Source organism: Pempheris klunzingeri, chromosome 24 (assembly GCF_042242105.1).
Source record: "Pempheris klunzingeri isolate RE-2024b chromosome 24, fPemKlu1.hap1, whole genome shotgun sequence".
Classification (NCBI taxonomy): Eukaryota; Metazoa; Chordata; class Actinopteri; order Acropomatiformes; family Pempheridae; genus Pempheris; species Pempheris klunzingeri.
This window is the reverse complement of record NC_092035.1, coordinates 6780075-6790738: the sequence shown is the minus strand read 5'-3', so window position 1 is coordinate 6790738 and position 10664 is coordinate 6780075. Positions and strand designations below refer to the sequence as shown.

The window sequence follows — 10664 nt, the reverse complement described above, 5'->3', positions numbered from 1 at the left end:
GGGACACAGAACCCGTCTCCTTCCTGAGCGGTATGATGGCTGGACATTGACCAGATGAACTTGGCACCTTCAAATTTCAAGTCAGACACAAATGGAAAGGACATTGTGTGTTGATCCTGCGAAGGCCGGCTGTTTGACTTCCTGCCCTTGTGTGTTTCCCACCGTTGTGATTGTCTGCCCCGCCCTGATTGTTTCCACCTGTTCCCTATTACCTCATGTATAAATAGTCTGCGTCTCCCTGTGTCCTGTGCCAGATCGTCTTGTCTCGTTTCAAGTGTCCATGTTGCCTTTTGAAATGAAAATGAAACTATTCTAAGTGTTGTTTGTCATTGTGGCATTGAAGAGTTCATCTAACTGGTAGAACGCACACAGACTGTGGGACTGCTTGGCTTACAGCTCATAGTCACACACCTGACGAGGCGCTGGCTCTCTGTCACCTGTTACCTGATGAGCGTTCTCTCGCTCTCAGAAAAAGGAGAGTGTGGGAGTTCTCTCTAGATCTGCATGTCATAGGAGACTGCTGGCTGTTGGCCTTGGCGGAGTGCCCTTCTATTTGGCTTATGTTTTACATGTGACTAATCTGTTCTTGATTAAATAAGCTTCCAATAGGCCACTAATTACTGGCCCAGTGGGTGATGTGAAATTGGGCGTCATTCTGTTTGCCCCTGCTTCGTCCCACATGGGGCCCACAGAGCCATGAGAGCCAGGAGGTGACCATTTTATCAGTGGAACCATAAGTGAACTGCAGCAGACTGGTTTAAATACTATTACTGTGATTATACGTATGTAACTTGTAATTTTGCCTTTGATTATCTTGGACTGCCACACTGGTTAATTGATGTGATCAGTAGCACGTGTTGACACACTTTGTCACCCCCTGCTTGTTATTACCACTAGGACGCTGACACAAACGACTGCTCCGGGTTGACAGGTCATATTTATACGAAATCACACACAACATGAATGCAGGATTAGACTCCAGTCTGCCAGCTAATCATTACAGGAGCTGATTTCACGGATTTATAGACATTCAACCTGAGAGGAGAGCTCAACAGTCGGATGTCGTGTTTATTTCCTAGAACAGTGTTTCCCCGTGCTGAGCCCACTGACCTGCATGCTTTACATGTTTCCCTGCTCCAACACACTTGATCCAAATGATCAGCTTGTCATCAAGTTCTGCAGAAGCCTGATAAGGACCCATTCACTTGAATCAGGTGTGTTGGAGCAGGCTAGAATAAAACGTACAGACTTTTGGCCATCTACAGCCCACAGAACCCCAAAGAAAGACATCACTGCTCCTGGCTGTTAGCTAACCTGGGCTAGACGTGTGTCTAACAGCATTATTACATGAAAGTGTGAGCATGGGCTGATCTTGGATTCTTTTTGCCTTTTCAGAGCTTAATGAAGGAGGCGGTCAAGGGAAACCAGCAACTTATCCCAGATCCATGTTTGCTCTTTAATCTTGATGAATCAGAGTCAAGCGGGAGCTGCTCTGCCGAGAGCAGCAATGTGCCAGGTTGCCTCTCAAAGCAATCATCATAAGGCCTTTTCACTGACTGCACAGCACGGCCCTGGCCCAAGCCCACCTCCTGCCATTTGCTTTGTATTCAGCACATCATCCTCCATCGCTGTGTCACAACATTATGGGAGGAATGCCTATGAAAATTACATGCACCATGTGCCCAGTGGACCAGGATCACACAGCATACTGTTGACTGCAGTCAGACATCCATTCATCTGTGTTCCTGCTCCTCTGATTTGCTGCCATGATGGAGAGCAAGAGTAGAAGAGCCACAGTGCCCCCTGGTGGATAAATGAACACACAACTCTCAAGCAGAAATGCAGTGTTTGGGCTTTCATTCTCTGTGTCCGCTCAAATAACAAGAGGACGCTGGTATTCAGGCTTCCATCAAAGATTCTTTTCCCCAGCTGTTGAAAAAGAAGAATAAAGCAGAGGAAGAGAGAGAACCACATGCTTGGTGGTCAACATGCAACATAAAATAAACAATTGAGATTCATTATGTGAAAATGACCCAACTGAGCACGGTCTCTACTTTATTACCAGGAACCTTCCTCAGCAAATACCGTCACATATCAGTTCTTGTTTAGCAAAATTGGATGGTGAGACATTCTGGCATGGAGACAGATGTAAAGAAGTGAGGTCTGTGCACCTGGAGTACATCAAAGCTTCTCTATTCCGTTCTCGGCATGGCAGCTTTTGTGCTGCTGTGTTAGCTCAGAGTGTTGATGAGCAGCAGCTCTGACTCATTTTTCAGCCGGTTTCACTGAGAACAGGTTCACTCACTGAACAACTCCCTCATGCACATGAACCAGCATTAACCACCATGAACCAACACACACCAACATACACTGACACGCATGGTGACCAAGCCAGAGCACAGAGCAGCTGGAAGCACGACACACACAGAGGGAGAGGGTCTTCATGGTGTGCTCAGGTCTCCATGACTCCTCTGTGTCTTTACAGAGACACCAGCTGTTACTGCTGTAGTGATGTTTCAGTGACAGATAGAGAACCTCCAAATATGAACAGCATGCTTTAACAAACTGTGTACCATCAGTGTATCCATTTCCTATTCTGAAGCAAAAATCAGAAAATGATCAGTGTTTGTGGCAACATCTTAAAAGCTGCTATAGGGCCGTGTTGTCTCATTCCAACTTTACAGATTGTCATATGGAAATGGACTGTAGATGTCCAGACATTGACTTTCACCACTGACTGCCAGTCTGCCATCAGGAGAACTCTAACCCTTCACACACAGTCATAGAACAGGACTCGTGCCCAACAACACTGTGACATGTGGAGCTGAGTCGACCTGCTGACCTCTGAGCCACTGTGAGAGGGTCAAACACGAAATCATCCAGGTTCTGTAACACAAAATGCAAAATTGGATTTTATATTGTATACCTTATTATGTAACTAGCCGGGGTGTGTGCAGGTTTTGGTGCCAACAATGTCTGGATATCCACTACTTTAGTATATATGGGGAGACGCACTGAGCCCTGTTGGTTTGGGTCTTTTCATGTGATTTGTAATCAAGAAAATGAAGAGTGACATCAGCCTTGTCAGAGGGTAGCTGTGGTTCACCTTTAATGGCACAGTGACTAGTCAGTTCCCACTGATCCCACTTGAGAAAAACAACACAGCTGCGTTAAAGCACTTTTACTGTCGTGAACCAAGACATCAGTGAGGTACACTCATTTTGTCACAGTTCAAAGTCGAGTTTGGTGACAGCGTCAAAGCCCCTGTGTGTAGAATTCACTTTTAAATGATGTGATCGCATAGATTTTTATTTGTAGATACATAAAATGATTCCAGTGAAAAGTGGCTCCGTCTACATGTTGGTTTCAGCCTCAGTCTTCACACCACCGCTGGGTGTCAGCACTTCTCGACAATGGGGACTTAAAGGATACAAAAAGTCAGACTATTACTAATGGGTTCAGGAGGAAATGGTGAAGAACTGAAGGACACCGGTCAGTCTGGGTTACAGAGCTTCTCCCACTGGGATCTGTTAGTCCAGGAAGCGGTCCAGCATCCTCTGGATGTTGTGGAAGGCGTCTCTGCCCAGGTAGTCAGCCTGCCCGGCCTCCCACAGCCTGCGGTGCTCCAGCCGCTGAGTCTCTGCGTCTGCAGCCCTCTGCCATGATGAAGTGGGAGAATAACAAATCAGCCTTCAAAGGGAATTCATCACAAGACACATCCCATTGTGTATGCAGGCAGAACTTTAGGCTCTAGTTTCATGCTGTCAGAATGTGTAGTTGTGAATATCAAACTTCTGTCTTATTTTTCCTGATACATTCTTCTGTGTTATGTACAGTTTTAACTAACTATTAGCATTTCATTCCAACATCATCTCTCAGCTCAGTGCTCACTTTCAAAAGAGCTGCAATGAGCCTGAAAGAAAGCACTGTCTGATAAGGCGCCTTTTCCAAAGGCTCTATCATTTCAAACGGATGCTTTTTTGAATGGAAATAAATCCTTAATGACTATTAACAGATAAGAGGGTCGTAGATATGCAGAAAGGTGTTGACAAGAACAGCTTTGGATAGCATCATGATTAATAACAGTTCTTAGATGTATAACAGCAGACCTGCTCTACAAAGCATCATTATATATTCAATTTCAAGTTTGACTTGATCGCAGCATTTCCTCCCCCACTGGCCTGGACTTCTGTTGTCATGGGAACAAGCCAGGCTGAGGCGTCAATCAAAACACTTTGTGGTTGCAGTTAGGACCAAAACAATAGCTGATGTTCAGAAGTGTCCCAGAACCCAAAGTGAATCAGTCTGAGCTGCAGACTCTCATCACTTTTCTAATCTCCTGTTATACTGAAGTGGATCTTGGGAATTGTTCTTAACTTCTATACTGTGGTTTTAGGTAACACAGTCTGTCCATGCACCTTTCTAGTCACTTCGACCACTCAAAGCACTTTTACATCACGTCCTCATTCACACATCATTCATTCAGGAGGAATCTGAGCTGGAGGAGACTGTTCTTTCACACACATTCACACACTGAAGCTGCTTCAGGAGCAGATGGAGGTTCCAAGGACACTTCTACATGCTGACTTAGAGGAGATGGGAATCTTTTGATTTGACTTTTTATTATATTATATATTATATATATTTTCTAACACAAGCGTCTATCCTAGCATTGAATAGCTCCAACTCTGACTTTGTCTGTCTGAAATGAGCCGGCCTTTTACAGAACCCTATAATAATGAATAATGAAATAATTAATAACTCCTCCTCCTTTGAAACTCCAAAATGCACAAATGAATTTCAAGATATCAGTGTGAGTAGTGAGTGAGTTGAATTCTGGAGACACTATCACATGCTGTCACATGGTCATGAGAGGCTCGTCCACTCTGACTGATATGGGAGTGAGGGTGTTACAGAGGAGAGCTGTACGAACAGGATGTGATCCAGGCGCCGCGCCGACGTCGCTGCCCTCCAAGCCCTCTGCTCCACCAGCGGGGTCCTGGACCTCAGTCCTCTCACATGTGCTCGACTTGTCCTCCACTGGTGTGTGATCTGTGTGGGAACACTACAGACGCCATAGGCATGTGACAGATCACACAGTAGCAGAAGTTTAGACAGGACTGGCTGATGTATGTTCATGGTGCTGTCACACTGGAGGGCCTGTGTCTGTTTGAGCTAATCTTACAAGCTTGTATAAACACAATGCATCAAGTTGAAATGAATTAAACAAATGACAGAGATGCAGTGAGGGGCTCTGAGGCCTGTGGCAGATAATGGGCTCTGTGTCCCTGTGTTCTTTTTTTCCAGTGGAGTCAAATGCAGTCAAGCAGAAATACTCATAAATTAACAGTCTCATCTACTGGAACTAACGAGAGGCACTTGAGCTGCCTAATAACCCGCTATAATAATCACCATGATATATTACAAACACAAGCTGCTATGCAAATAAGGTCATTTATTAAGCTAATTAATGGATTGATTAGCAAATATTTCTAATGGCAACGTACTTTGCTTCACAGAATATGTGTGACTTTAAATGAACTCTGTGTTCTTAAGGAGTTGTTTCGCTTCCAGTCTTTGTGCTAAGCAAGGCTAACGTGTCACCTGGATGCACAGAGATGAATCTGAAATCTTTCTTGTCATCAGACTGTGGATTTGATGGCGAGTGATCCTACTGAACTATTCTACAGTAAGACACTAAGAGTTTTCAGTGTTACTGGAGGAGACACACACTCACACATAAAGGTACCGTGGCCAGAACACCACGAGATAAAGGTGAACAGATCAATGTTTTGGTGTCTCAGCTCACCGTCTGTGGTTCGTCTGAATGAAGCCTCTCAGGGGGGGGTGAAAAATGTGCGAGCAGTGAATTGGAGCTGTCCAAGGTTTCTCTAAATGGCATCTTGGCTTCTCGTTGTTGGATCTGCATAACAAGAGAGGATGTTGAGTGTTGGGACGACAACCAATACCAGGGCTGGGCGGCCATGTGTCGCGCTTGGCTGCCAGTCTGCATGTTTATGTTCCAGCCAAACTCTGCAGCAGCTTATGTGACTGATTAACAAACCTTCAGCTAAAGAGGGGAAGTCAGCAGTGAAATGTGCTGCTCGAGTGTTTGGAGTGAAAATCTGCAGAGCATCTGCCAAACATGGCGCGCGGTGGACTTCCTGCACAGCAACAGTGCACTGAGTGACACTGCATTCAGAATTAGAACTATTATAAGACACAGTTGTCTTCAAGCAAACTTAAACTGTGCATTACAGCGGTGACATACTGACAGACAGACAGATAGAACAGCAGCACACACCGCAGCCTCCACAGCATCAGACAGTTCAGTCAACACCTCTCCAAACACTTTTACTCGTTGTTATGGAGCTTGTTTCAGTTTGTATGGAACATTAATCAAATAATAACAGATGGTGGGCGGTGAGATTGTGGGTCCATCCTTCCATTCAGGTGGGCCTCTTCCAGGACTTGTGTATGCTGGCTTACAAGGAATGGAGTTAATGTGTTTAGTGACACGGACCCTGACAGACCAGACCCCCCCTGAGCCTGGTTCTGCTCTGGGTTTCTTCCTGTTTTTCATGTTAAAGGGGAGTTCTTCCTGCTACTGTGTCCTCATATAATATCTGATGCTGCTCATGTGGGGATTCTTGAATCCTTAATGTTGAATTCCTGAATCGTTGGGTCTCTCTCTTAGTAAAGAGTTTGGTCTAGACCTGCTCTTTATGGAAAGAGTCTTGAGATAACGCTGTTGTGAATTGGCGCTATATGAAATATAAAGATTGTCTTCAGATCAGTGTAAACTATCAGAAAACATTCACAATTAGCAGCAATACTAGTCATTGTTGCACCATAGCTTTAGTTCATTCGTGTCTGCCAATCTCCTCATGTCACATCGAGCTTGTAGATGAAAGAAAAAAAGAATAAAGTGCAGAGAATGAACAGACCAAAAATCAGAGGGCTAACCTTTCATTCCCTGAGTGGTGTCGCATGTTCACTGCAGTATTTTCACCCCCTTTGGCAACTGATATGACACACAAGGCACCCATCAGCGTCTCTTACAGTCAGTAACGATGTCTGCTGTGTCGGTATCAGCAGGGTGACATGGGGGGTGTCTGATGCCCTGGGAGTGAGAACGGTCTACTCCAATAGAGTCTCAGCTCTGAACCAACTCTTTTAAATATTACTCTCCTGCATGGCAGCCAATCAGAGATTTGTACCTGTTGAGGTTTCTCCTGGTGGTGACCTGCCTGCACAGAGGATGTTGTGGAGCTGAGGTGTTCTTTCCACCACAGAGACACAAAGTGATCCAGGCCATGTGGGCGGCTGTCGTCCCTCTGCCTGCTGGAGCTCCACGGCTTCACTGCTCCCACAAAATGGACGATCTTTGCATTGTGGCCAAACCTGCCGGAACAAAACGAGAACTCCAGCATGTTTGTGCAACAGGTGAAAGGGGAGAGGATGGCACTGAGAGCCACCTGGTGGACAGGGCTCCTCAGCCCTCACAGGCCCTCGCCCTGTTTCATGTCCCGGCATGTTGGCATTTTGTTGTGCTTTTGTTTTCTGCTGCGCTCCCAAATAATTCCAAGTTTCCACTGAAATATTTCAAAGAGGCATCTGTCTTGGGATGTGCTCAGACAGAACGTGAAGCAAAGTTTAGACGTAGTATGATTACACACAGGGTCAATGAAGAAGTGAATGCAGATAAACACATTTTCATCTTAGGCAGTATAAAATGCGGCGAAGACCCACTCAAGTAACTGGAAAATTTCAACGTGGAGCTTAATGAATGTGCCCCATTCACGTGGTGGGTTGAGAGAAAACAGGAGAGAGACTGGAGGCTCTGTGGGAATATCAAACTAACCCAAATGGCCTCCTGACCCCCCCACATCTGTATCTGGGACAAATTCATTTTCAGGGAGTAACTTTCAAGATACAAAGACAACTGCACCAACATGGAAAATCTGTGACTCCTCAAACCCTTTTTGCTGAGCTATAATAGACACATTGTAAGAACTAAGACATCATTGAAGTAAATGAGCTGACTAAAGCACGAGTTTGACTCTATGTACTACTACGTGTGTGTTTTCTTTATAGATATGCCCTGGATGGATGGAAATGAGTTTTTACTGCTGAAGGACTATGACAAAAATGCTCTTTTAATGAAACAAAAACAGAGAAATTCTTACATTCTGCAGTAAAAATGTGTATCAGCCTGATACGTGTGGTTATTTCTAATACACAGATCCAGAAGTGTGTGAGGAGAGACGAGAGTGTGATGGGACACACCACAGGCAGCGCGGACACACTCACCGCTGGAAGGCAGGCAGGTAGCTGTAGACGGAGCTGGCACTCAGGTTGTACACAAACGGCAGGTGTTTACTGATGTCCTCCACTGGCCAGCTGCTGAAGAAAGAGTTCAACAGGCCCTGGTCCCCTCCTGTCCGCAACCACAGGATATGATGATACTCAGGAGTAAAACAAGGAGAAATAAGCCCCATTCTATTCTTCAAGGGGCAATTCACTGCTCTCTGTATGCTCTCCTTACCAGGGACAGAAATAACTGATGACGTGGCATATTTGTCATTGGATTCATTTGTTAAAATAAAAATATCAATTGGTGCAGGTTTAAATTCAAACATATTCATAAGAACAACATTCCAGATCAGACAGACCAATGAGAGACTGGCGAGAGGTGTGCTCGTCCAATCAGGAGCAGCAGGGGCTCCACTTCATATCTGAGCTACACTGACTGAAGCTCGTAGGTCACAAGTCATGCATTCATGTAGTCGTGTGTTACCGTCGAAGCTGCCGTGCTGCAGGGCGTGATCCACGAGGCTGCTGTGGGTGTGGAGGGACGGCCTGAAGACAAACACACCAGAGTTGAAGCAGTCGGGCCAGCCGGGATCAGGAGCTGCTGACAGCTCGTCTCTCTCAAACAGCTCGTCCACGTTACAAAGAACCTGAGACAACCGAGACAACTGTGTCAACATACAGCACACATGAACACGTGAGTCCTGCAGTGGACAGACCTGAGGAGATGTGAACCAGGACACCAATGTGCCCCAGCCTGAAGGCAGAGACAGTGGGTGCTGTAAGAACGGTACCTGTAACATAAAGACACTGTTTTTCACCATGATTGTTAAACTTGTGCTCACAGCCACAACACCTGACATGTTCTGTGCACAAGCACATGTATGTACGTCAGTGCACATATGACCTTGAGACTCATGTTCATCTCTGTTTACTAAGCTCACTCTTCAAACTAACCCTAACCCCTAACCCCTAACCCCTAACCCTAACATGAGAACATGTGTACACTGACTAAACACAGGAGGAACACGCTCCAAACATGTCCTCTGACACTCATGTCTGACCAACAGGACCCAGCATGGCTGGCTGTCCCACTATGGGGCCAGAAGGTGGGCTGGGACTGACAGACAATGATTTACACTTTGGTCTTATCTGGACTTGTCTATTTTAGTGAGGGGCTTTTCACATGACTGGGATACCTGCACAACTGGTTTTCCATAAAAGCATTAAACAGCCTGCTCGGGTCAGTAAAACTGGAACCCCAACAAAAGTGTCCAACATATCACTGTGTTGTTGTAAAGACAACACGATGATATGGGATATGGGAGATTGCATTTCCCATGACTCTTTAATAATAAAAGCCAGCGCATTCAATGTGAAGCAACAAGAAGTGTTTGGTTTTCAAAGCTACGCTGTGAGAGAGAAACACTCTGAACACTCACACAGGTGTTCTACACATTCAGGGTTCCTGTCAGCGGACTCACAAGTGTGTCAGCATCCAGGAAGACACATTTGCTGTACTGGGTCAGAGTCCAGCAGTGGATCTTGGTGAAGGTGATGCCGAGCTCAGGACGTCCCAGTAAGGACAGGTGGAGCCGGTCCTCACTGTCCATCACGTCCACCATGACGACCTCGTCAAACACAGTCTGAAGGCCAAGCCTGGTGAGATATGGAGATGGAGATACTTAGAGGCAGACACCTTCATACACACACCCCCGTGTTGGAAAAGAAAAGGGATTTATCACCCACCTTGCCTGCTCTGAGACATTTGGTGTAACCATGACAACGATGCTGCGAGTTGTCCCGTGACGCTTTAAACTTGTAGCCACCACCGTAGCTCCCGTGCAGTATGAGTCTGTGGTGGCCAGAGTGACGAAGGCCTCAGCAGCTAGAGAGCGGTCAGAGAACACACTAAGTTGGAATGTAGATATTCTTAATGGTTTAATAATGAATTAGCACAAAAATGAGACCAGCTTTACAGGAAATGAAAGAAACCATCACAGCACACTGTAGAGTACACGGACAGTGAGAAGCTGTTGTAGTCGTGGATCATGATGATTCACTTGTGTACACAGATACTTTTCTCTTCAAAAGTAAACGTGAAAGCACCAGCAGTAGTCCCCAACCCCCCCGGAAGCATGTCAGTGGCATTTTACCAGCGATACTGAGGAAACTACGAACAAGGGGAGCCAAGCTGAATATTACTGAAATAACATTAGCCTCTTGTTTTAAAGAAATCTTGCTGACCTGAATCTTGGTCACGTGTCATTTTGGCTCCTCTAAAAGCAAAACTGAGGAGTTGACAGCAGTGTGTGTGTGGGAGGTGTCATCAACAATGACACGCCGCTGTG

General features: G+C 45.7%; 1 protein-coding gene across 1 annotated transcript; it reads right to left on the bottom strand.

Annotated features, from left to right (window-relative positions):
• Positions 1-3530: 3530 nt before the first annotated feature.
• Positions 3531-10366, bottom strand: gyg2 (glycogenin 2). Its single transcript, XM_070855951.1, has 8 exons — positions 10338-10366; positions 10063-10245; positions 9798-9972; positions 8801-8963; positions 8314-8440; positions 7221-7404; positions 5810-5923; positions 3531-3656 (listed from the first exon to the last, which is right to left on the bottom strand). The coding sequence occupies exons 1-8, from the start codon at positions 10364-10366 to the stop codon at positions 3531-3533; spliced, it is 1101 nt and encodes a 366-aa protein (XP_070712052.1).
• Between the last annotated feature and the right edge of the window lie 298 nt (positions 10367-10664).

Excerpts from the sequence above, each read along its gene's own strand:
- gyg2 (XM_070855951.1), bottom strand. The coding sequence starts at position 10,366 with ATGATCCACGACTACAACAGCTTCTCACT. Across the intron at positions 9,973-10,062 it reads AATGTCTCAGAGCAGGCAAG|GCTTGGCCTTCAGACTGTGT; the intron begins GTGGGTGATAAA and ends ATATCTCACCAG. Across the intron at positions 3,657-5,809 it reads ATTCAGACGAACCACAGACG|AGGGCTGCAGACGCAGAGAC; the intron begins GTGAGCTGAGAC and ends TCATCATGGCAG.